This window comes from Melozone crissalis, unplaced genomic scaffold, assembly GCF_028551555.1.
Source record: "Melozone crissalis strain CALT ecotype California unplaced genomic scaffold, PUWL_Pcris_2 ptg000006l_1, whole genome shotgun sequence".
In the NCBI taxonomy this organism is placed as follows: Eukaryota; Metazoa; Chordata; class Aves; order Passeriformes; family Passerellidae; genus Melozone; species Melozone crissalis.
Window position 1 is genome coordinate 16,762,542 of NW_026535784.1, and position 26,971 is coordinate 16,789,512.

The 26,971-nt window shown below is 38.0% G+C and overlaps 1 protein-coding gene across 5 annotated transcripts in view; it reads left to right on the forward strand.

The window, feature by feature from the left end:
• Positions 1-26,971, forward strand: part of TBC1D1 (TBC1 domain family member 1) — a 92,814-nt gene that overhangs the window by 52,363 nt on the left and 13,480 nt on the right. For 2 of the 5 annotated variants that reach the window (XM_054295765.1, XM_054295770.1), the window contains exons 8-16: positions 638-766; positions 1,841-1,927; positions 3,021-3,310; positions 4,338-4,466; positions 6,782-6,901; positions 8,130-8,269; positions 18,673-18,858; positions 22,617-22,778; positions 24,597-24,755. In XM_054295765.1, coding sequence (XP_054151740.1) covers positions 638-766; positions 1,841-1,927; positions 3,021-3,310; positions 4,338-4,466; positions 6,782-6,901; positions 8,130-8,269; positions 18,673-18,858; positions 22,617-22,778; positions 24,597-24,755 — 1,402 coding nt within the window. The remainder of the gene's footprint in view (positions 1-637; positions 767-1,840; positions 1,928-3,020; positions 3,311-4,337; positions 4,467-6,781; positions 6,902-8,129; positions 8,270-18,672; positions 18,859-22,616; positions 22,779-24,596; positions 24,756-26,971) is intronic. The other 3 variants (XM_054295766.1, XM_054295767.1, XM_054295769.1) reach the window with 3 other exon arrangements.

Consider the following 26,971-nt stretch of genomic DNA (forward strand, 5'->3'; position numbering starts at 1 on the left):
CTGCCCAGTACTAATTGCACAGATCAAGCATTCAGGTCTCTGAATTTAGGGACAAGTAGAGAGGGCTATGGTGCCTGTCAGCTTCAAGATGAACCTCCCAAAACAGCACTGAAAACTGAGCTCTGGTTTCTACTGCAGATATTGGGTTTGGATGGTAATATTTGTATCACAGTATTGTTTTTATGTTTACTGCATTAGTATTCACCAGCACTAAAAATGGGCTATAATGGAGAATGTTGAGAGTTTCTGTTAATGATGAGATCTTGATTAATTTCTTGGTTAAAGAAAAGGCAATCCATGAGAAATCTCGAATCTGTCGCACTTAAACATTTAGAATTTGTACAATTCTACATTGGCATAAATGAAAATTTGTCAGTAGAGCCGTAAATCTGTATTAAAATGGCAATTCTTCTGAAGCATGCTAGTTCACTCAACATGTTTCCTTTAAGAGATTTCCTGTCCTTATTTTAGGATAGTTTGTTAAATTTCAGTACAAGTATCACTAGAGAAAAATGCATGACAAGATGAGGACACCAGGAAAAACTATTGATACGGGTTATAGAAGTCTTCAGACCATTCACTGAGATTTTCTCCATGCTGTTGAGTATTTTGCATTTCTGTTTCTAAACACTTGCAGGCTTCACAACCTCCTGCTGAGAATGCTGTAAATGAAGTGTCCAGCAGTGCTTCGAGATTCAGATTAGACATGTTAAAGAACAAAGCAAAAAGGTCTCTTACAGAATCTTTTGAAAGTATTTTATCACGTGTAAGTATCTTCATGTTTGTTGTCTTCTAACATACTGTCATTGCTTTGTTTATTTGATATAAAAGTCATATTTGTTAGCATTCCAGGCCTTAGCCCAAAGGTTATTAAAGTCACAGTGACAAGAATATTTGAGTATCTCCTCTTGTTACTTCCCAAACAGCATTTCTAGAATTCACCCCTATAAAATCCTACTGCAGCTGTGCTCAGGATATGAAATATAATGTTAGTGTTGTTATATCATCTGTAGTACTGTTCTAGTTTTCTTCAGTTTGTCCTGACCTGGTATAAGCTGCCTATGTAAGCATAGCTGTACACTGGTTGCATTTTCACTGCCATTGCTGTTTTGATGGAAACTCTTGATTTTGATCAGATCTGGAGCCAGAAGTTTTGGCTGAACTAGAGAGATAGTCACTGTTATGAGTAATGACAACATTTTATATTTTACCTGGAATAAAACTTCAAAGAGAACATGAGCTTCAACTTCAGAACATTAAAAAATTATATGATTTAAGGTTAGGAAGATACAAGTTCCATAGTTGTGTTAGCACATCAGAATTCATCAGATACGTTTCTTAGTTACACAACAACATTACTCAAATTATATAAAAATATTGTTCACAGATTCTACAGGAATACTTATGCTTTCTGATTTGTAGATGCTGAATGGTAATACCAGAAATTATGTTTTCCTGTGTATTAAATTTACACGGGTTTAGTCCTTTGTAAAAGACATCCTTTTAATTTTTCTGTATCTTGGTAAGTACCTAATACAGAAGGTACTTTAACAGTAGTTCTAGTACATGTGAAATATATGATTATGTACATATAATCACATGTAAAAAGCACATCAATCCCCATGAGAATTCCTTAATTCTACAGGATCCTTCACATTGACAGAGACTATCCTGAATGAAGCTTCTGTTTCCCATAGGGAAAAAGGGTATTTTTAGGTATTTCAGGAAATTAAATTTGATACTATCTGTGAAAATGACAGATCTCAACTGTGCTACCCAAATCTCTTTGGTGTGCCCTATATATCATAATCTTAACTGATGATGTGCTTTATTGCTACAGGGCAGTAAAGCCAGAGGTCCACTGGACAGGTCTGGCTCTGTGGATTTGGACACCTCTATGTCCAGTACCTTAAGCAGCACAAATAAAGTAAGTGAAGCCTGGGATAATTGTACATATTTACACACTTCAAAAATATTCCCTGAAACAACTAAGCAAGTATGAAATATGGTCAGATGTGAAATGTTTGAACTTGCTTTCAAGCTTTTCATTCTATTCCCTGTGTTATAAACCAGAGAAGTACTATTGAATTAGAAATGCCTTGTACTGTATATAACATATATTTTGTATGAATATGTGAGTACATGTGAAATAAAACATTATATAATATCATCTGAATTTTACAACAGTGTGCAGCAAAACAAGTGCTATAATGACCATGCTGCTGACCCTAATATGACTGATTTTAGTCCTGAAAGTTCAGACCATGAACGCAGGACTGTATTAAAAGAAACTTAAAACTAAGACAGAAGGTAGAGTAATTTCCCTGTTTGTGTGGCTAGAAAACTTTTAGTCTATATAAAACAATGCAAACAAACAGCAGGGAAGGAGCCAGTCTTCTTCCCTGGAGGCAGCATAGCACTCTGCAGGCTTAGATATACAGCTATTGATTCTGCTGTAAATGCCTGCTCACCTGCAGACTCCTGACGCCATGTAAACAAGAGTCTGCTCTTTCTGCTTATGTTTTTGAAAGAATGGCTGATTCTGCAGGAAACATACAAGGTGAGGAATAAAGAAAATGCATGGCTTGGGATTGAAACAGGCACATAGTCATAGGCTTAAGTTCTTTGTGTGAATCTGCAGGTAGACAAGAGGAATATTATATGGTTAGATTGGGTTGCTAAAGATACAGCATTCTGCAATGCCACCCTTTTCACTGTTAGCCAAATGTCACCATTTTGTCCTGACCCTGTTTCTTTTGAGTTGTATTCAACATAGTATAAAATACAATTACTCTCAAAACTCCTCAACATTTTCTCTGCAAAATAAAAGCTCTGCTTTGTTGTCCTAAGTGATGAATAACAAGGATGTAAAACATCAAACATCTTTCTTTGAATGAGCTTGATAAAAATGTGTGTGTTTGAAGCAGATGTCTGTGGGATGTGAATAATGACACAGTACTGCAATCTCAAAGATAAATTCTAAACCCACATATTGATAACCTTATTTCTTGCACTGCTAGGAGCCACCATTGTGTGAAAAGGAGAAAGACAGACTTCCTACACTTCCTGCAGAAAATGCTGTCAAGACCAGTGGATCACTGGATGATCTCTGCAGCAACACAGAGGATTTCTCTCTGGAGCAGTCTGCTCCATTGCCCCAGCAGAGCTTTCGGAGGCGAGCAAACACACTCAGTCATTTACCAACAGAGAGCCAGGAGTCTCTGGGGCCTGTCGAATCATCACCGTCTGTTCCTCAGAGAAAACTTATGAGGTATCACTCAGTGAGCACAGAGACTCCTCACAAAAGAAAGTAAGCCTTATTAAAAGCAGGCTATGATTTTGTTTGTTGAGGGCATATTTGGGAATGATAATTGCATACCAGGTATGTCCTCTTAATGGATAAGAGATGCAGTGTGTCACTTCTTGGAGGTTTGTAGATGTTCTTTTTAAAAGCACCTTTATCCCTCTGTGCTTCACAGGGGAAAGAAGACATGAGATGTTTAGTTCCACAGTATATGTCACAAACTACTTGATTCAGTTATATTTGTCCAAGCAATCATTTTTGTTGTTTTGATCTGTGAGCAGTATAAATAAATGCTACTTCTTGTTTTCTATTTACAGAGAAATATCCAGTAGCCTCTGTGATCCTGAAAACCTTACTAGTTGGTGTTTTCATATGTAGCTTTGAAATAGCACACAAAAGTAACTTAAAGTGCCTGGTTATTGGTAGAGGTGGAGCTCCTGTCTAGCTTTTCAATGAGCCCATCTAGATTTTACTGACAAAAACAAACTACTACTTGCTTTAATATGAATATTCTTCAAGCTGTCCTCCTTCAAAGGCCTGCCTCTGCATCTCCAGTCCCCTCTTAACTTTATGACAGTTTTCTCCCTCCCTTCTATCTGGCTTTTTCCAATTACTGTTGAAATACTTCTGTATTTCGCTTTTCATTCATTGTAACTCTTGATCATATGCCTGAATTTCTCATTGAAATCAAGGAGAAGCACATATAAGGAACAAGAAATGGGGGTGTTAGTGCCATTTTTTGGTAAGTTATATTCTGAAATGCCTTGCTGAAGCCTGTAAATGGGAATTTGGGACTTTGCTGATTGGGTTAAAAAAAGTTCATTTTCTTACAGTTGCTGCATTAACTATGAAAAGCATAGGAAATGTCTCATTTACATATGCCAGCTCTATTTCAAAGATTAGAGAAGGGATTTCATTTTTTTTTCCTTCCTTTCCTTTCTTTCTGTGTTGTTCTCTGTGCTACCTCAACTCCATCGCTCTGGTTGGAATCCGCACTATATGGTGTGAACGAATCTGTCGGCAAATCTAAAAGTTCTTCTGGTCAACTTGCACGTTCTCCTACTCTAGCTCGTCTTAATCCCTCGGCCTCTTCACCCAACTTTCTAAAATATCTAAGGCATAATTCAAGTGGAGAACCAAGTGGCCATTTTGCACAAAAAAGGTGAGCTAGTGCCTGCAAATAGTTTGGGGTAGGGTTTGTTTTCCTAGGTTGTAAATATGAAACTCTGTAGCAGAAATAATTAAAACAATTTAGTATAGACCAAAGGTGGTAGATTTTTATGGGAGAGGGAGCTCTTTAACTGCTCTGAATGTAAAGCTGGTGCTTACATAATTTGTTGTTTTAATCAATCAAATTCTTTCGGGCACTGGCTCTTTCTTTAGAACCAGTTGCTCCAAAGCAGTTTGTTGTTATGCAGCAGACAGCAGCACTCCTTAAATTGTGTGAGGGATAAGTTGCCAAGAACCTGAGAGCTCACTCTGTCTGTCCTTCTTGAAGCATTTGGTTCTGTCCTTTGTTCATGGTAACACAAAAACATACTACTGTTCTTTTGTGCCTGACATCAAAGGCAAGTTGACCAAGTAGTTACATGGGGCAAGAAGCATCAGGAATATGGAGAGCTGATAGGAAAAAACCCACCACATACAACCCCACCACCATCCTCACAAAACCCCAAGAACAAACAAAAACCCCAACCCATCATTTGTCTTGGTTACTTGCAGCAGTATCAAGTTATGCTTTTCCATGCCTTCTTAGAATTAAAATATAGAGAGAGAGCATTGAAGAAAAGGACATTAACACTTGTTTCCCTGAGAACCTGAAACTGAGTGGCTCCCTAAAAATCATAAACTGTGAAACTCTTTCTTAACCTCTTGAGCTAAAACTGCTTATTTCAGCTCAAAAGGCTAATGAGACCAAATGTCCTCAGAAGCACTGTCAACAGTCACTGGCCATTGGCATTTTTATTGCTGTTGCTGTTTATTTTTTGGTTTTATTCTCTTGTGTGAAAGTTTCCTGTTTCCCCAAGGTGCTGATTTTTCTAAACCTAAGAAAATACTCAACTGAGGATGCTGCTTCACCAGTTTCTTCAGTTGCACTTGCTGAGTACTAACTAGAATCTCTTAATTCAGCTTTACCTCAGAAGTATGATGTATCTCAAGGCAGGAAATGCAAGCCTGCAGAATCCTGTTCAATCTTCAATTTAATAAGACTTACTTGAGTCCTGAAGGTTAAATTCTCAAAGCATTTTTTCCCAAGTGATTTGGTGGTGATGATTCTGTATATACAGTTGCAGCTTCTCCTTTCCTTTCCCTGTCTCTTAAGGATATGCCATACTGAACATCGAAGCAGCAACACTGAAAATGGAAATTGATAGGGATGGCAAATGGGTTAATAAGTTTAAATCAATACAGTCAAGCTTCCCAGTTCTGTGAGTGAAATTACCATGTAATTGTAATGGATTTACAGTGTAAGTGAGCCCTGTTTGGAGGGTTACCTCAATACCAGCTACTAAAGAACCTGCTTCACTTCATGTTAGTGATCATCCCAGAGTATTCTGCCCTCCCCGCTCCTTCCATTCACATCTTCAGGAAACAGTGCTAAATGCCATCCAAGTAGAACATTATGGTTTATGAGGAACAATTCTTTCTTAAACTTACTCTTTTGGGACTAAATTCTCCTACTGATTTTGTGTACTTGTCTCAAAAAAGGTCTTCTAGTATCATCAGCCAAGTAATTTTCTGTATTTTCACTCCATGCAAAAAACTTTTCATTATCTGAGTTGTTCTGACTTCATTCTATTGACCTTCTTCTGAGTATGTTTCAGACTTGTTATTTTAAAAGACAATTAAATAATTATTTTAAATGAAAGGAATTTCAGTTAAAACAATTATGTTGGCCAGAAGACTGTTGATGAAATTGATTAGCGCTCCTGTCTGTTGCATAAATAGAGCCACAATCCTAAATGATCAGTCAGAAGGCTTAGCTTTTAACTTTACAGTTCCAGATTTGTCTGAATAAAGCCCTGTTACATCTTTGCAAAATAGGTTTTACCAAAGTCTTATTTTTCATTTGCCAGCATAGTGATTATCAGTGTTAACTTTTCCTAACCTTTTCCCCCAAACTTAGTCAGTTAGTGAAACTCATATTTAAGAAAATGTAATAAAGTTGTCATTCCTTCTTATTAGATTAAAGGAATTTATTTGAAACATGCACTAAAAATTTTGTGATATAGCAAAGAATAATAACTTTACTGGAAGTACATTTATATACATTGGAACATTTTAGTTTGCCCAAACAGATATGTATCTCAAAGTAGGGCTTTGTTAGCAGTTTTAGTTCTGACTTTGGTTTCCTTGATATTCAGACCTTCAGGATTTAGCTGCCTTTTATTTGAAACTTAGGAATGTGTATTATTTTTATTCTGTGGATTTATACTTCTTTGTTCTAAACTATACTTCTCCCAACTGCACTCTCAGCATCTCCTACCGTACTGCCTTAAGGAAAAAGCTTCATTCTTCCTCTTCTGTGCCAAATTTCTTAAAATTTCTGGCTCCTGTAGATGAAAATAACACCTCTGACTTTAGGAGCACAACAAGGTAGGGTTCTCTCTTAAAACCTAGAGGTAAAACTGTGTTTTCAAAGATTTCTTTGTCTGAAATATTTCAAATGCTTCTTGCACTTGCAAAACCTGATTTGTGCAATGGTTCACCTGCGTGTATTCTGCATGTAATTGCTGTCAAAAGAATTAAGGTATCCCAGCCTACTCTCCCATTGGGATTGCAGATTTTAGTAATTTTTGATGTTGGAATGGTCTTACAACTTCCATCTATGTATTTCTGTGATTATTCCTGACATAGGAGAGTTTTCACTTAAGAGAATATATGATTCATCCTAAGCAATGTCAGTGTCCTCAAGTTGGAAGGAGAGGATGACCTGTAAAATGCTCCTGCCTGTTGCTTCCAGAGCTATCTGGATTTCATTTATCCCTTTCAGCTTCTACAAAGACTCTTGTAATCATTGAGCTAATAGCTGTAATAAAGCAATGATTAGTTTAGAGTTCTAACAAGTGAAAGTTATTTGTGGGATTTTTAATAGAAATACAGCATTGTTCCTCACTATTTCATTTTCTGTTCTGTAAAAACCTCTGTATGGCATGTGTAGATGACATCAAAGGAGTAATATCCAAGGCTCTTGGATTTTGTTCCCAAGTTTGTTGCATATTTCAGAGGCCAACAGAAAGGTTTAAAGTTTTTTTCCCAGTCTGTGCTGGGAGAAGATACATTGCATACCCAGTGCACAGAAGGCTGGAAGTTCAGTTGAAGTTTATAAAGCTCCTTGATGAGTACTGATAAAAGGCGTCAGCAACTCTGTGTCTCCTATGAATAATTGCTAAGTTTTGTGGATGGCATGTAAATAGTGGGATGGTTAAGCTACATTATTGTGTATGTATCTTTAATACATTCTGATTAATATACTGCTGTAAAGAAAACTGAAAATTAATTAAACTGGAAAGAGTAGACGGTACAGAGCTGCCAGGCCCTGTCGGTGAACCCCAGTGATGTTTGCAGCCATGTGTAAGCCTCTGCCACAAAGCAAGTTTCACCTTCCTAACACTGCAAGCTTGGCCCTGCACGTGCACAGCACACTGCACCCCCAAGGCAGTGCCCAGGTGTTCCCTAGGGCTCTGTGGCTGTTCCTGGCAGCCCAGGTGATCCCCTCACACACTGTTCTGTGCTCTGCCCTTTCAGTTCCCTAAGGCTGTGTGGCTGTTCCTGGCAGGCCAGGTGATCCCCTCACACACTGTTCTGTGCTCTGCCCTTTCAGCGATTACGAGTCCAAGCACGGCCAGCAGGCCCTGGATGCCGACAGCCCCGTGAGGACTCGAAGGCATTCCTGGAGGCAGCAGATATTCCTGAGAGTGGCCACCCCTCAGAAAGCCTGTGACTCTCCCAGCAGATATGATGGTAAAGCCTGGGTTTGCTTCTGTGAGCTTTTTGGTGTATGTAGTGCGTGAAGCGTGAATCATTGTGTCCACCAAGGGGATCTGTTTGCCTGGTGTTCTGTTTGTACTGTCATTGCAGTTTGCCACCTGCTTTTTTGTAATGCTCAGCTCATTAGCTGTTGAATTTTTACATTTCAGCTTCATATGTAAATTGTTCCTATTGTCTCATGTTAACTAGCCAGAGAAGAAATTATTTTTATGTGTACTATTTTAATGAGTTCTGGGGAAAAAAATGCATCACCAAGCATTGTGCTGAAGAAAAGAGGATGCTTCTATTTCATCTTTCTGTGTTGGAGTATAGAACTACAGACTAGAAAAATCCAGGTGTACCAGCAGGAATTACATATATTTTATGATCTCATTTGAGTTCTGTAGTGTATGTTTTGTCCTCACGTATGCTGCTCTAGTCTGTGACATTTGCCACTTGAGTCATAATTATCCACTGTTCCCGTAAGTATTTTGTGAAATTTTGTAGAGCTGAAGAACCACAGACTAGAGGAAAACCATTGTGTATAAGCATGCATGTGCATCATTTTGTACATTCACTTTATGTAAGCCAGATAGTACAGGACATGCTGGGGCCAAGAATCCCTGAGAAAATCCTTTGGCTCACTAAAGTTTGAATTTCACAGCATGAGTTTTGAAAGCTATATCTTCTGACTTACCTCTAAGGCCATGAAAAATATGAAAAAGTGTATGGAAACAGAAAGAAGCAGTATCTTATAGTAAATGTAGTAAAAAGTAACCATCTTAATGTCACTGAGATGTTTTTCTTGCATCTTAAAGTGAAATCTTGATGAACTGGAGCAGGCACGTAAAGAAGTGTTTCTATCATTAATGCACTGCTTGCAATGTAATTTGACTGACAGTGAGATAAGCTGCATATATAGGCACAGATGCCTCTCAATGTGAAGTGATTTCAGGAGCATGATGTGTGAACATAGGTGTGATATGCTCTGTTGTACCTAAAGGCGTATTATATGAAGGACTGTTGTATGAAACTTCTATTTTTACAAGTGTGATGTCTCTCTTTGTGACTGGAAATAGTCTTACTTGTTTTTGAAAGCCACAAAACCTTCCCCTATTAAATAGGAAAATAAAATCCACCTAAATTGCCTACCCAAGCATTTCCTCTGAGACATAATAGCTGCAAGATACAATCTTAACAACCTACAGCTGGGTAAGCAGAATAGTTTGGGAAACAAGTGCAGCCAAAATGGAAAACAGGATGTGCTATTAATAGGAGCAGCAATTTAAAATATTTGGCCTTTTTTCTTCATTCATTTTCTTTTTTGTTTCACTGTACATACTTAGTTTATGAACAGAAGAAAACTCAGTGTCAGCGGGTTTTTTTAATTATTTAAAGCAAATACTGGGTTTTTCTATTTGGGCTTTTATGCATCTCCTGAAGTGTTTCTGGCAGTGAAGAACACTCACTTGTTATCCAGTCTCTGTAGCTTAAAGAGAGCTGCTGTACAGCTGGTCCTACATTGGACTCATCACCACAGTTAACTAAGAAACCCCTCTAGTTCCAAAGTAAAAATAACTACCTCTCATTCATCATCTCGTTTTTCTTTCATATTCTGTCTTTTTTTTAAGTCTTTCTCACTCTTTTTAGACTGATTTCCTTTAATTTATACAAACAGCTGATATATCATCAAAAGATCAATTTCAGCCAAACTGGACAGAGGGCAAAGAAGGTTTTAAAGATAACATGCTTTGTCATGTTCTGCAAAAGTAAGCATGAAGGGAGGGAAATAAGGGAACATCTGTGATTTATGGGTTTCCCTTTATAGACATAGACTCCACTGACCACTTTCTTCCTTGAGGTGCCATGGTCAACACCCTGCTACAGAGTAATCTACAGGAGAGGAGTAAGGAAAGAAGCTGGGGAAGGGGATGTGTTTAAAAGCTAGTAAGTCTCTCAGCCAAGAGACCCAGATCTCTGTATCTCAGAGATTATACAGTTTTTGAAGTTTAACCTAGGCTGCCTTACTAAACTTTGTGTTAAATGTGAAATCCACCAGGGTGCCTGAACTGTGCATTGCTTTGACCACATGTGGGCAGGCATTGTCAACAAAATGAAACTGCTCTGTGGCTGTAATTTCGCTGGGTTGTAATGAGTAAATTGCACATAAGAGTGTGTGAGTTGTCACAAGAACTAGAGACAGCTTTAAGCTTTATATTTGCAGAAAAGCCTAGGCTCTGACATTTGTGGTTTTGTTTGTATAGACAGGTGGTGAGCTGAATCTCTAAGTGCATCATATTCATTGCTGCTCTCTGTGTGGTTAACACAGCAGGATATGAAGGTATATTTACTAAAAGTTAAAAAAAAAAAAGAAACCCCAGAGAACTGGTACATAGCTTTTGCTGAAATTTTGATCTTACACTTTCGAAGTACTGAACTTGATAAAAGTCTCATATCATGAGTTTCCACTTGAAGCTTGAACAGCTTAAACAGCACTGAGTCCCACTGTCTTGCACTTCTGAATCCTTTAATTCTTTAGGAAGTGCCCATAAATAGTTTGAGCTAAAACTTCGTCTTCTGTAGCTCAGGTGGAACAAAATGGTTGCTGGCTGTGCTTTGGGGGTTGCATCACGAATTACCAGGCAGAGAGCACAGTTTGTATTGCAGTCACCATTATTTAAAAGGAAGGATTTACTTTACATGAAGGAGAGTATCCTGTCCTAAATCAGTAGAAGAAAAATGCTGCAGATAGATATACTGGAAAGATGGGGTTTTTTGCCAGTTGAGATTCCTGCCTTGCCTGATGATTGGAGTAAAGTAGCCATGCTCAATGAGGCAAGCACTCTGAGACAATACAAAGCCTTGTAGAGAAACCATTACTTTTGGTTGTTGTGGGAGCAAAGCCCCACATACACACCCTTTTCCAGCCACTTCCTGCTTGTTGGTGCTGCCAGTTTCCCCTTCCCCTAGTATTTTCCCCTGCTTCTGTACATAACTTTACAATTAAGCACATCAGAGAACTATTATGCAGTTTGCTGCCTGACAGGAGAGCCAGGTGATCCCTGGTGAGCCTGGAGATGAAGCTGACCAATTTGAAGACCTAGAAAAGATTTTCTACATGGGTGAAATTATTTGTCAGACTTGTAATACTTTACAGCTGATAGCTAAAGGATGTAGTGCTGACTGATGCCAGTTCCACTATAGCAAGCTGCAGTTCAAATGCTCCAGCCTCAGCTCCAGCTGTCAGCAGCTTCCCCTGAACAGTTGTGAATCCTGCAAGTTGTGTGGAGCACCAGGGGGCAGCGTCCTCTCACTGGCACCTCCAGACACAGTGTCTCATCCTCGGAATTCTGCTTCTGTTGTTTATTTGTGGGAGTGCAATGAGTGTTGAATCCTGCAGAGTGGAGAGATGGAAAAAGGGAAGCAGAGTCTCCTTACCAAATGGATCACACTTTGATCTGTTACAATACTACATTTATCTTGAAAGAACGTTTTTATTATTCTTTTTCTAAAGCTCTGTTTCTCCTACTCATGGTCTTAAACATTCTAAGTAATGCTTAATGTGTTTCCTCAATTATTTGATTTTCACCTTTATACCTCCCCACCCTACTTGCAAGCAGATGTTCCTACTTCTGTAGCATCACTCAAGAGCCACATTTTTTGGCCATGCAAGTGGTCCGGGACTCTTTAGTTCTCTGTTCACCAGTAAAAAGATGAAGAGAACCACAACTCAGTGATCATTTTAAACCAGATGAAGTATGGACACACTCAAAGGCCCTAATTTTCACTTGGGTCAGTTTTCTGGTCCCACTCACAGTATTACACAAGCAATAGAGCAGACAGGGACAGGTATCTGGAAGGTGAGGGTGGGTGCCCTTACTCTGCTCAGGAGCAGGACGTCCTTAAATCTGTGTAGACTGATAATGAAACTTCACCTTGCACTGCAGTGCAGCAAGATAGTCACTTACCTGTATTCAGCATCTACAAATCTCTGTGCAGTGGACAGTTTTAACTAGAGTTTTCACATATTGACTGTTATAGTAGGAGAACTGTTTTGCAGATTGTCAGAAACTCCCAGCACAGTCAAGTCAATTACTGGATTTAAGGGGGATGTGAATGGTTTTTGAAGGAAATGGTAGGAAAGTAGTGGTGCTTGTTGGAGCTTTCTTGGTGAGGGAGGTGTGTTGGAAGTAGACAACAAGATTTTTGTAACAGTTATCTCAGTTTTAGGTTGGAGGATGGTTGATTTGTTTTAATGTGGGCAATGTGTAATGAAGTTACCTGTTGAATAGTGAAAGAAGTTGAAATTCAGAGCAATCAGATGCTTGTACCACTTAGCTCTACTCAGCAAATAAATTCAGATAAAAAATCAACTACATTTTATTTTAGACCTTGGGTTGCAGAAAAAAAATGGTATAGAAAGCACAAGTATCTCTGCACAGGAAAATGAACTTGATTCATTAATTAAAATTAATTTGGTTTCAGCGTCTGTCAGATAGAGGTGTCAACTGTTAAATCCTATGTGCTGAAGAAAAGTTTGAGTTAGAAGAACTGTTATTCTTTAAACCAGCTGTAGTTAACACCTATCTATCTTTATGTGCTTTGTGGTGTGGGCTATATCTCTTCATTATTTATGCAAATTTTTTAAAAATCATTTTGTAGTAGCATTGCAAATTACCATAAGCTGTTGCTTTAGCATTCTGTGCTTAAGAGTGTTTAAGGGGTGTAAACTATTTGTAATGTGTTTGGCAATACTGTTTTAGCAGCACAGTTATTATTCATTAAAACCAGTTGGTTATAATTGTTTACTCAGCTCTGCTCCTCTCAGAGCAAATATGTGCTCAATTTAGATTTGCAGCACAGAAGTTTGGCTACAGCCAGTAAGTACATGATTCACGTGTGGTGGCTCCTGTGCCGACTGAAATATCAGGGCATTCCTTTCTCAGGGATTGATAATATTAGCAAATGAGATTAATTTGGAGTTAGTGAGTACTTTTTAAAAAGTCTTGGCTTTAAAAGAAAAGCAAAGTCCAAAGCATCTAAAACAGTCCAGACCTGATTTTAATCAACAGTGTTGAAATACACAGTTTTTCAAGAATTCCTCATTCAGCCATTGCTTTAAGTTGTATGTCAGATTAGAAGAACTTGTTGCTTCTTGTGGTTCTGTATCTGAAGCTTACTGATTACAGAAGGCTCCTGGTCATTTTATCACATCTGGTTATGAAGTTAAATATTCCCAGCAGCTGTGTAAAATAATAGGGATATTATATCTTTGGCTATAGAAGCTTACATTTCTCTTTATTTCTGTACCATGTGTGAAAGAAGGTATTGTACTACCTGAATGGAACATCTGAAGAGAACTGAGGATGTTGATGTCTTTTCTTGTGGCAACTGAATCTTAAATGACTTTGAAATTCTCTTGTTTGCCAAGCTAAATTTTGTAAAGTTTAAAATGCAACAAAGAAAAATAACATAATGTAGTAAATAAAAGGCTTAATAGATTCTCTGTCCAGATTCTCACCATATGTTTTCTGACCTTTTAACCCCTGAGAATGGATGTAGAGAGCATGTGTACTGCATGTAGAGTGCCATGTGTAAACAGTTCTGTAGTGAGGTTGGTGGTAATGAATTGTTATTGAGCCTTCTTCCTATCAGCCCTTCCTTTCTACTTGAAGCGTTGGAGTTTCTAATCAAAGATTAATCTTGTTGTCTTGGTTGTGACAGTTGAGCTTGGTTAGACTAAGTGATTCTGAAAGAATGTTTTTTTAAATTTAAGCTTTTAGGTTGGTTTGTCACTTAAACCTTGTTTAATACTAAGGTGGATTGATTAGGAAAATATTCGATAAACTTAATTTTTTCTTAGTGATTTACAAATATCCCTGTTCATATAATTTTTGATCAGATATTGTCTTTTTTAATTACTACTGAGGTCACTCACCATCTTTCCATGTACAGACTTTCTTTAGTGTAGGCTCTGGTAGAAATATGTCGTGATACTTCCTTCTTAATCTTTTGTACTTTGTTTTTGCATCATCTTTCCATTTAAGAGTAATGTGTTTGTTGATCCTTTTGGAGTGTAGGGATATTCTTCATCTTAGGGTTGAAGCACTGCCATGTGAAGTGAACAGCTGAATATGAATAAATAGATGAGCTGTACAAATTCCATCTCAGTCCATTGTTCCTACTGGCCTTGTCCTTTGTTGGGTATTATAAGTAGTGGAAGCATAAGAGGAATGTTTTTGAGGTATGTATGGACGTGCTGTGTGTATGCGTTGCTCCATGTTGCTCCATTTTTATGGAGCAACATTTCCATCTGGTTCATGAGAAGTGTCAACTGAAATTCAGTACCTTGAAGAAGTTCTCACAAGCCCAGGAAAGATGGTGGTTTTCCCAGTGAAGTGCAGTTTCTCAGGGAATCCTTGAGTTGACACACAGACTTGTAAAATTCCCTTGTGCAGAAGAACAATTCTGAAGTGTAGTCCAAGTATGAACCTCAAATGAGGATTACCATAAAATTACCTTTGATAGTTATTAATAGTGATCAAGTCACCTTGCCAAATCCTGAACCTTAGAGAACAGAAGTGTTATAGGCTCATAGGAGTAGCTTGTATGGAGGTAGAATTTTATGTGGAAGCAAAGGAAGCAATGTATTTGAAAGGGGTTAGGGCCAGGTCAAATGTGAAATAGGCATCAACAAAAGCTGACTAAGTTGGCAGATGAACAGGGAAGCAGTCTTTTAGTGTGTGCTGAAGCATTCAGATCCTGCTTAAGTGCACCTCCTAATCTCATAAAAGTTCTGAAGGGTGCACGTTGCTTGGATGTTAACACATGGCAGTTTGGCTCAGTGGAATGTGAGCTCCCAGTTAGATGCAGTTGAATTGCTGTACTGTTTATCTTTGCTTTCTCTGTTATCTTCCAGATCCCAAACACAATACTCAGTTCCTTGTCCCAGTATTTCTGCTCTTGTCCGTTCTGCATCTGGAAGCTGGGTGGTATGTCTCTCTATCACCTTGTATGTTCAGGGGCATGGGTTAGTGCTGACTTACCAAATGTCTGTTTTTTATTTTGCTTTGAGGGATTACCTTCACGTTCCACCTTCTTTCCTCCCTTACCAGCCAAGCAGCTGATGCAACTCTGCAGACTTCTGACAGGCCCCCCGAGCAGTTAAATGGGTTCATTTTGCTTTCTGTAAATCTTGCCAGCGTGCAGACAGGAAGGAAGGCAGCTTTTGAATGTCTTGCTCTTTATCAGAGTAGACTTTAGACTTTCTGTTAAATGTCCACAAGTGATAAGAAGCAAAAGAAAAGATAGAAAAGGAGCTGCTGCTTGGAAGGCAAAATCAATCCTAGGATTCTTCACAGAAGCATTAGAGGTAGGGTTGATAATCATAATTGTTCAGCTTATACAATTTTGTAGCCTTTTGGTTTTCTTTTATAGCCTTAAGCATTATTTCTTTTAATGATTTCTGATTTTATCGGATTAGTCAGCAACAAATGGGAAATTTTCAGCCTAAATGGAAGGAGGACTGTGGTCTTCAGTAATTCATGCTTTGCAGCAGTTCAGGTGTTGCCACAGTTTGACCGAAAATGACAAGTGAGTTATGTCTCTGATAAACTTGTGAATTTGTACTTGAAGACCAATCCCTGAAAATTGTCCTGAGAAAGTGGGATGTGTACATTAAAGACAGGAAGATACTAGATGTTGAATGTGTTTTTTCTTGCTTTAGGAATGCAATGTGTTTAATCAGTTTCCTTGCATGTGTTTTGCCAGCCTGGGTTTTTTTGGTTTAGGTTTTTTTAGTAGTAGGTAGCCATAAACTTTATCTGCACATAGTCTATTTTCTAACATATTCGTGCATATATGCAAACATACAATCAGAATACACATCTGATGCTAAGAGATACATAAACCACTGGGAGGATGTGTAGAGGAGACTTGCTTCACCAAGATGTGCCTGCATTCCATATTGGCTGCTTTGAGAAATGGAACGTGAATGTAAGATGTGAATAGACCACAGACACTGTACAGTAGAATAAGGGGTTTCCTATCTAGATCAGTTTTACTTTTTTGCCTTGGTGTATGGTGAGCACTTCTGTTGATTCCTCTCTCTTATGGTGTCATTATTGTATGCAGCCTTAGAGGAAACTAACAACTTCCCTTGAAGATTGTCTTTTTATTTCTTTATTATTTTATTCCAAAAAAAGTAAGTGAATGCTACCAGCATTATCCTTAAGAGCATTTCCCTTTAAATATTTCCTAATATGCACTAAGAAAAATTGGGATCAAAGCTACTGTATTTAGAAATTTACATTAAAATGTACAGAACATTGTTGACAGTATAGCATGTGCATCAAAACCTACAATTGCATCAAAACCAGCAATCAAATAAAAATAATTTTCCTTTCATGGTCAATACAAGTTGAAAGTTACCGAATGTGTGTATCTTCTCTGTGTGCTGACATTTGCCTGTAGCTCTTTCATAATTGCAGACCTTAGCTCATTAAAGTCTTTCCATTTACCTGTAAAGAAAAAAGGTTAATGTTTCCCAGTTTCTTTTAAGGAATATAATAGTCTCTTCATTGTATTGATAGTTTTCATAACCAGCTGTATTTCTGAGTGCATCTGTCAGTTTTCCTATTTTCTTTGCAAAAATGGTGATTGCCATTAAAGTGTCAAATATTTGACCTTTGCCTAATTCTCATTCCCATGATGTTCATTGTTCTTTGAAATGCTGTAGATATCATATGTGTGGGTATCCACATCTAGACCCAGAGTGCAAGATTGTAAAGGTTTAAATTGTTCTGCTAGCTGAAAATATTGCACTCCTTTTTATATGTGTATTTTAGCCCCAGACTTTGTGGTGGCAAGCAAATAAATGTTGTATAAGGAAACGGGTGGTATTTGGAGCCATTCTACTTCTGTCTGACTCTTTGAGAGGACAAGACTGACAGTGGCAAGACTTAGAAAAGCAGAAGTGAGCAGCTGTGAACATTTCCATTCTTAGTCATTTGAGCTCAGTTGTGCGAGTGCCTTGGAACAAACAAGGAAAGAATAGCTGCATATGAGCTGCATGAGTCAAAGCAGAGTGACATGAGTCTGGGCAGGACCTAAAGGGGGGAAAACCTTCCTGTTTTGTTAGTTTTGAAGAGATGAGATGATGTGTGTGTTTAATTCAAAATCTTTACCACCATGCTAGTGATAAAGATGTGGAGCACGGAGTTGCCATCAGAATAATTGCTTCAGGAATGCTCCTTCTGCAGGAGCTGTTTGAAGTAGCACACAGAGATGTACTTGTCCTTGGCTGGCCAGGCTGTGAATGGATTTTGTGGCACTGACTTTAAAGCACTGTCTTGCACGTATATCTCAGGGAGCCATTTCATAGCCATTCTGGTTGGGTGAAGAAGTGCTGTTGCTATCTCTTCTGTTTGAGATTTTCTATGAAGAGATTGGTTGTTTTGACCATTCATTTTAAAGTTGGTGAGTTGAGTAATTTTTCTTCTAGCTACAAGTTGTGTCAAAGACTACTGAGCCTCCAGAGAAGCTGTATAAAACTATAAAATAAGGTGATACTGCAGCAGGTATTAAGAAAGTATAACAGCTTGTGCTTCTTACATTGATTACTTATGTAATCAATGTAAGAAGCCTTTTCCTAAAAATAAATGATTTTTCAATTTGCTTGAGTTTTATTTAATGTTCACTTTCTTTTGTAATGTTTTCAGTCTTAGAATTGCTTTGCATGCTTGACAAAATAATATATTTTGTGGTAGGCCATCTGAAGCCAAAAGAAAAAGTGCAGAAGGTTATTATATGGTTAATGAAATGAGAAGTGAAAACAAGCATGTCTTAAGTGCCTGTCTCTTTTTCCACCTATTTACTTTAAGAACTGGTAATCATCCCATTGTATGGCCTTAGGTGGTGGTGTGTTTGTGCAGCTAAGGGCGTGTGTTTTCTTTGTTAAACATGCTTTAGAGATTATTCTTCAAATTATGTGGGTGTTGTATTTGATTTTATCTGCTATTTGAGTCATGCCACGTTTCAGCTGTAGGTTATGTTTTTGTAATTTCTCAAACTTGCCTTTTCCTTTCAGTTCTCTGCAGGTAAAGTTCTAATTAGCAAGATGTGATCTTGGTGTGTGGTACAATGTTTTTACCAGGTTATAGAAAAAATATTCTAGGCTTTAGCCTGTATGATTCTTATTCTGAATCAGCTTTTAACTCTGTTTGAAGCTGTCATTTGGGAAACCTTGTTTGGTATTGCTACCTCTTATCTATCTATCTAGATATAGATGGATACATGAGTTAGTGTATGTATCTATAGATGTATCTGTATATGTGCAAACTGTCCATTCACCTGTTCAAGACATCCAAGTAGTTAACAGCAGCTTCTCTTTTTCAAAGATTACTGTGAACTGGGAGATCTCCCACCCAGATCCCCATTGGAACCAGTGTGTGAGGATGGCCCCTTTGGGCCGGTGAAAGAAGAAAGGAAGAGGACACCCCATGAGCTTCGGGAGCTGTGGAAGAAAGCCATCATTCAGCAGATACTGCTCCTCAGAATGGAGAAAGAAAACCAGAAGTTACAAGGTTGGTGAAGTTCTTGTGTACTACACCCTACTGCAATACAAATTGACCTTTCAGTTTTCTCTGTGGCCTTGGTAGTGGACTGCACCAAGACTTAATGAAACATTCTAGGAACCCACAGGTAAATCAGATTAGCAATATCTCCCTCAGCACTCATTAGTGTAGGTGACAATGTATGATAATTTTTTTATTACTTCACCTTTTATTTGTTTACTTGATCTGAAGGGACACTCTCTTTACCATGGCTGAGGTTTTTTAGGCTGGTGTCTAGAAGCCCTCACAAGGAATTCAGCATGATCAGTATCATGAACTGAATTCTTTTCTGCATTCACATCCACAGGTCCTTGTCTAAGTATTGGTCATTGCAACATTGTGTTTAGCCAGTCTTGAGGTTCAAAGGAAGTTCTTAAAGAGGTTGTTGTGGACATGAAACTATGGGTTCCTGCAGTAGTACCCATACTGTGCAGGCAAGGTTTCTGCAGAGTGGTAATGACTTAGATCAGTCCAAAGGGACTTGAGAAACTGTAATTTTCAGTTGTTCTTAACCACAATTTTTCGTGAATGACTTAGCTGCAACAAATCCATTTTGGTGGCAATTTTTGCACTTAAAGAACAGGTGTATGCAGAATCACAAGTGATTGCCTTTGAGAGCTGCTCATTTGAAAATATGAATGATGAGGACAGAAATTTTTATCTGAGTGATTTTAGGTGTTCAGGAAGGGAGTAGGCAGCTGAACCTTCAAAAGGGGAGGCACCTGGCATGAAAATGGTGATATTTCTTTTTCTTTCTCAACTTGAGAGGGACAGACTTCCAAGAAGTGTCTAGAAAGAGGGCCCAGCTGTATGAAAAGTTTAGTACACCAAACATGAAATCCTTCTTTAAACTCAGGCTAAGACACATGGCTGGAAAGACAGAACACCTCTTGGATATTGGATATGGCCTGCCAGAGCACTCGACCCACCTCTAGGCTGTTTGCTCCTAGCAGTGTAGCTCTCCTGTTTCAACCCTATTTGAAGAACACCTGACACCTAAGTTTCCTAAGAACCCCACAGGTGGCAAACATGTTCCCAGCAATGTACTAGCTAATCCAGTAAAATAAAATATGACAATGGATACCAGATATACAGTGTCCTTGGCCAGAGGCTGAGGCCATCTGGAGAAGAGGTGCTAAGAGAAATGATTTATACAGTCTCTTCAAGCTTAGAACTGTGCTGTTGTAAATAAGCTTCTGTAACTTTTTTATGGCATTTGGAAATAAATTTTCTCTGTTTTGTGTATTTATACTCCTGATTTTTAAAAATATCTCTTGTATTCAAATTATCTGAATTTACAGCCTGCAGTCAAATTTTTGGCAAGTGCAGGTCATTAATATCCATACACATTTTAGCAAGTTTAACTAGATGCTCCAATTTTGCCTGCCCAAAACAAAAAATTGGAAAATCATCACACATACGTTAAGATGAACTTGTCCGAAAAGCCAGTTAGTGAATGAATGAGGTTGGCAGAACTGAAGGCCCAGCTGTGCTGTGTGCCCTGTTGGGTGAGGAAGGTGTCCTAGGTAGCTGCTGCATGAAGAGCTCAGATGGTGGGACAATAGTTGGAAACAGCAGAGGACTATGCTGCAGTGAGCACAGCATCTTTACTAGTAGTGCTTACATGTGATATTGGGAATTGGGTAGGGTCAGTATCTAAATAAGCTTGTTGATAAAGGCATATTCTCACCTCAGCCCTCACAAGTCACATTTTTGCACATAGCATAAGAAGACTGAATAAAGCAGGAGAGTCTGAAAAGTTGCCAAGAACCAGAAAGCATTTATTTGCAGAAGATGAAACATTAAAAGATTTCTCAAGGTTTTTTTCCCTATAACCTGAAATTTAAATGCATTTTTTTTTTGTTATATTCATACAATACCATTTGTGTTTTAAGGTTTTTAATATTCTGATTTTTAAATGTGTTGATTTTGACCTGACAAAAATATTAAGAAGTTGACAAATAGTTTTGAAAGACTGAATTACTTTCAGTGTGAACTCACGGCTGTAATAAAACTATGAGTGGATGCATTTCATGTATTTGTAGTTAATTACTGAATTAAAAATTAAATATCCTGGGTCCAAATCTTGCAAACACTTAGGTAACCTCACAACTCACATGAATAACCTCATTGAATTAAGTCATTCACATGTGAAAGCAGCTACAGGATAAGCAGGTACCCTTCCCAGATATAAACAGTTCTTTTCTTTTCAGTTTTTTAAAATCTAGGTGCTTGTGTAATCAGTGGGAGTACAGGACCAGATAACCCTTTGTGACTTTAGAATTCAATTATCTAAAAAACCTGAATTGCAGATACAGATCTCAGAGCAAGTTGAGTTTAATGTGTTGATAGTGTCATTTGCAATGTAAATGTCAGGCAATCTTTAACTGTTTACTAAATTTATATAAAAGAGTTGAAAATACAAATAATGGAGAGTTAAATTATCAAAAGATAATATAATAACATTTTAACATAGATTGTCTCAAGACTGAAATGAATAGGAGTGATTCTATGAATTCATACTGTGAAGTCCTCAGAAGTAGCAGCAGGCTTATGATATATGGCAGAATATCCTCAAAATAAGAGTATCTTGTTACCATTACAGTAATGCATCATCACAACACAGAAGTACTGTAAATACATCAGGACAAATTAATTGAAAAACATGGTCACTTCATGATACACTATTTCATAAACATAGTTTCAAATCATGTTATTTGTAAGAGAATTACCTTTTAATTTTTGTTTAATACTATAGAAAGAGCCTTTCCAGACTTTTACATATTTTAAACTTTTCCTCTGCTTCATTTTTTGTAAGTAGAGAGCTGCTCATGTCCTGGAACTAGGTGCATTGAGTACTCAGCCACATTACAGCCTAGTTAAAAATTTGAAGCCTATTTTGTTAGTTTCTCCATACATTTCCCACTGTTTGTCTCTCCTCAGTGCTGTCTTTGTAACTTCATCTTGGTTTCCTTATAGCATTTTCTTTCATCATTTCATCCTTTTAGAAATAGATGACTGACATATCTGTATCTCATATGAACTACATCTTTTTTTCTCCCCTTCTATTTTTTCGGTCTTATTACCTGCACAGATCCATCCACTGTCACAAAACATGCTTAATTATTTAGTTTACACGATTAATATTATAAAATCCTATTTTCTGGGCACATGATAGTAATAAAATGCCCCCACAGGAAAAAAACTTGAAAACTTTACCAAGACAACCTTTGAAATTCTTGCTCTACTTCTAAACTTTGGAATTACACTCTGCTACAGAGTCATTTTCATTTCTGCCATGGTTTTTTGATGCTCTCCCAGCTATTGTTTTTACTTATTTAATACTATTACGGGGCTGTATGCATAACAAATAAATGACTGAATTGGATTTGTGTTTTCATTTGCTGAAAGTCTTCTGCACTAAAGAGCTGGGAAAATGAAAATTCCTGTTATGAAAATCATATGTTTATTTCATTAGTCATCATGTCTCATGATTCTTCATATTTAGGAGTTGATTAGAAGCAGGGAATTCAATTTAACTGGCCAAACACAATTAATATTGCACATAATATCTTTCAAAAACCAAATAAACTGATCCAACCCCAGAATCATGGAATTATAGATATTAAATGTTTCAAGTAGTAGCACCAGACAGTTGTAAGTTAAATGAATCCATTTTACAAATAGTAAACAATATTAACTGCTACATTCATTATATCACTTTTTAGCATCTGAAAACAATTTGCAGAACAGACGCCTGAAACTTGACTATGAAGAAATCACACCATGCTTAAAAGATGTAACTTTGATTTGGGAAAAAATGTTGAGTACACCTGGAAGGTCAAAGATTAAATTTGATGTGGAAAAAATACACTCTGCTGTTGGACAAGGTAAACTGTTTTTTGAGTCGTTGAAATGCATGTAAATTGTATCTGAATAGTGTGGCCACTTAACCACTCCTTATAACCATTCTCTCTAGTGCTGTTCCTCAGGCTGCTGACTAAACAAGTAACAAGTTTTGTTACCATCATGGTTATGCAAATGCAGGTACCGGTCCCTTTCAGTGGTAGCTGCAGTTGTATCACTTGAGCTACAACATACATTTTTGAATAACATCTGCCCTTACCAGGAGAGTTGTATACTACCTCAATGCATTACAGCTTTTGCAATCTAATTTTATAAATTAAAAGTTACAATTAAAGAGAAAAAAGCCTGGAGAGTGCCAATAAATGACTGTGTGAATAACTGAAGAAGCTCTCTGCACTGTTTTCTGGAAATTCTCTATTCCAGGCTGTGTACTATGTCTGTGCACAAACAGCAGACATAGTATCGCTGCAGAACTGTCTTTTCTCTGAGGTCAAGAACTTTCTCTGAGTTCAGGAACTTTGTCCTTGCAAACACCACTTACAGTCTTCCTCACAAGTGCAGGGCTGACCAACCCCTGTCTCCACTGCAGCAAAAGTAATACAACCTAAAGATGTTTTTTACGTGTTCTAAGAAATTGGGCTATTGCTCAGTGTTGCATTTGCCTTGGTTGGACCCGAAGGCCTTAAGCTGAGTGCTGTATGGACTAATGGTGAAGATAGGTCCAAGGAGCTTTTTCTAGTTCTTTACAAAGCTTCCAACATATAAAGGAAGTATCAAGATTTAACCACTATCAGAAGTTTAATATTTTAAATATTGCACCTGGCTATGTGCAATTATACAGGCAAGTTAAACCAAATTGCCCATTTAAGATAACTGGGTAATTCTAGATTTTTAACAATATCAAATCCTAATGTGGTTTGTTGTCTTTCCATGTAACTTTTATGCTTGAGTAAATCTTGATTTCTCCTATTGTTATTGTCCTCCATATGTTACAAATATACCAAAAGAAAAAAACAGTCCTAAGGACTTCAAGCTGTAAGTTACTTCAAACTGTAGTGTCTGGTTCCAGTACATTATAGATTAGATGGAACACTTCCCCAAGTGAAAGTGCATTGATTTCTTGTGTAGCTGATTTAATAGTGAGTGATAGTCTTGTGCTGAATTAATTTTACTCTCAGAGCTTTACATACAGTTTAAAAACGAAAGCTGTCATTACTTATGTGAAATAGTTAAGTAACATCTGCTGTTTTTACAGAGAATAAATTCAAACTTTAAAACATTTTTATATGCACCAGTCGTTAAGCAAGCCAATAGCAAAACTAGAAATACAGTGTTTGCTATCTGATTATCTGCCTTGTGTTGTAGTCTCTAGATCACGTCTCATTTGTACCTATCTATATTTTAATATGTGTGCACCCTACCTTCCTGAAACCTACTCATAACATCAGAGTCCATGCTATATTTGTGAAAAGTGTGAATTAGTTCTATCGCAGTACTTTATTGTGTACTTTACACAGAAAAATTTGAGATAAGCATATTCAGAGACAAGTATTGCAATTCTTGATGCCTCTTCTAGTGCTTCTCAGACTGGATGTAAGCATTAGCCCTGGGCAGTTCATAGTATTTCTTTGTGTTTTAAATCACTCCTGTTAAGGTGCTGATGTCTTTTATTGGTTGAGGAACTAAAAGCACTGTAGTTTCATCTACTTCTGTGGTCCACTGGAAGTAGCCAATAGGGATCTGCCTGACTGTGTAGCATCTTCATTTCCTCAATCCTGTTAACTACAGCAGAAGCCTCAGTAGGAGTACAAATTACTGATTTCATTGCTTTCTCTGCTCAGGAGTACCACGTCACCACCGTGGGGAGATCTGGAAGTTTCTAGCTGAGCAATACCATCTTAAACATCAGTTTCCAAGTAAACAACAACCAAAGGACACACCTTATAAAGAACTCCTAAAACAACTAACTTCCCAACAGCATGCAATTCTTATTGACCTAGGTAAGTACAGTGGTGGTCTGAAATTAATAAAAGGGTTTGTGATCTCTGTGAGATACTTAAAGATGGTCACACACAAAATGCCTTTGACTATTTAATAATAGGTTGTTGGTAAGAACTGCTTTTAATCTGGTGTGAGAAACCAGAAGCTGATGTTTTTCCAAGAGGATCACAGCCCTTTTGTGTGGGATACTCCCACATTGAACTCAGTATTCAATATGCTCTTCCCTAATAAAGGCAAAAAATCAATGTCTTGCAGAGCATAGCACTGACACTTTGGTTCTGAGAAGCTGTATGGGTCAGTTTAAGAGGTCCATTATCACTGCATTTGATTAAATGAATTTGCAATGAAAAACTCCATCAAAGGAAATTATGCACTGCAAGTTACCAAATGTCAGGATAAAAATTTATGGGGAAAAAGTTGTACTTGTACTGATCTGAATGATTAATACCCATTGCATTATTTTCTCTTACATCTTTTCTGTAAAGCAGTAGTACAAAATTGTCCAGTCATAATTCTGCTCTTTATAGCTACTCAAACAGTATTTAAGCATTTTTCACTGCAAGTGGATCTACCCCCTTTCTTGCCTGATAAGGAAGGATTACCTTTACCCAGAACTGTCTGGGAGCCCTCATTTATTATTTTATTAAAAACTTAATGTGCTGACTGTCTTCAGTGGGTACTAAACTGTGAGAAGATTTGTCAAGCTTAAATGGTGACCTAAGCTTTAGATAAAAAGAGGCTATTTTCTCCTCTTTTGCAACACTTGGTAAAGTAAGTCAAAAAACCAAAGCAGTGCATAGAAAATACATAGGAATGTGAAGGAACAGGTGTGTTTCTGCAGAAAGTGGTGTGACCGGAGGTGGGAGAGGGTGGTGGCTGTCACCTTCACTTTCCCCTACTTGGCAGACCTGCCTGGTTTTGACTTGGCGCTGGGAAAGTAACAGTCCAAGGAGCTTTAATGCCAGCTGGGAAGGGGCAGTGGCAGTATGTGTAAATTTCCTCCCTTCAGACTTTGCAAACCAATCTAGGCATACCCCTGGACTGAGCAGTGCCAGACAATCTTTTGTGTTTCAGAGAGACATTAACATACAGCCAGAGATCATTTACTGGCAAATACCTTTTGGTCCAGCATAGCTGGTGTTGATAGCCCTGGCAGTGAAGGGTGGGACACTGAAGTGGTTCAGTAAGAGGTGAACAGTTTTGTGCTGGACAAATTAATTGAACACGTTAGCAGAGGGATAGTGCTGGGATGACTCCTGGACAGTAGGGAGCACAGCCAGTCTGAGCTTGTTGTCTCAGGTAGCAGACTGGGGCTTATTGGCTCAGCAAGCTGTTCATATTTTCTACCTGGTTCTGCACACAAATACTTCTCATCTTAGCCATGTGCTCTTCTTGTAGAAACAAATGACTGCTTGTGTTGGCAAATTGGTAACTTCATGGTGGTTTTCATGCAAGCTGCCGTTTCTTCAGGGTGCTATTTGCCAGCCCACTAGCTGAAAGAGGGATTGGGCCCTGTCATAACCATAAGGTGAATCAGGAAGCTGAAGACTTCCTAGTGATTTACATTGAAATACTGCTGTGCTGCATGGTAACAGACAGCATAACTGGATAGGCAGCTAGAAGGGATTTGCATGTTCTGACTTGTGTTCCTTCAGGCCATCAGAAGCATTTTCTCTTAATCTTTAAGAATCCTTCTGAGAGCATGCACTTACAGCTTGAAAGAAAAAAGCTATGTTCTCACTATATAGTGGTTGTAATACTTGACAATCTTTCCCAAATTAGGCTAAGTAGGTCTTGCTAACACAGTGTGAGCTAAAGCTGTAATAGTATTGCTCACACTTAGTTGAATTGATGCATCCTCAGATGTAAATAGTGCTTCCTGAGGCTGTGAGTGTGCATATGGGTGCAGAGCTAAGGTATAGCAGCTGTTTTGCTTACCCAATTTACATGTCACAGTGCTAGCATTGTAGGAAACCATCCATCACTGGGTGTTTGCTGAACATGGTAGGAAAATTAGGTTCTGTTTTATTGCATTTTAAAAAGTAAAGTAATAGGTACTAACCTAGAGCATTCTGGGGCTCTAGTGATATCACAGTTCATTTAGTCTCTTCTGGGTAGGGTCGGAGATCTTTGGTCCAAAATAAAGGCTAAAATTCTTATTTAAGCCAACATCAGAGCACTCAGAAGCATATCAGTTTGTGAGTTTAGCAGTTCT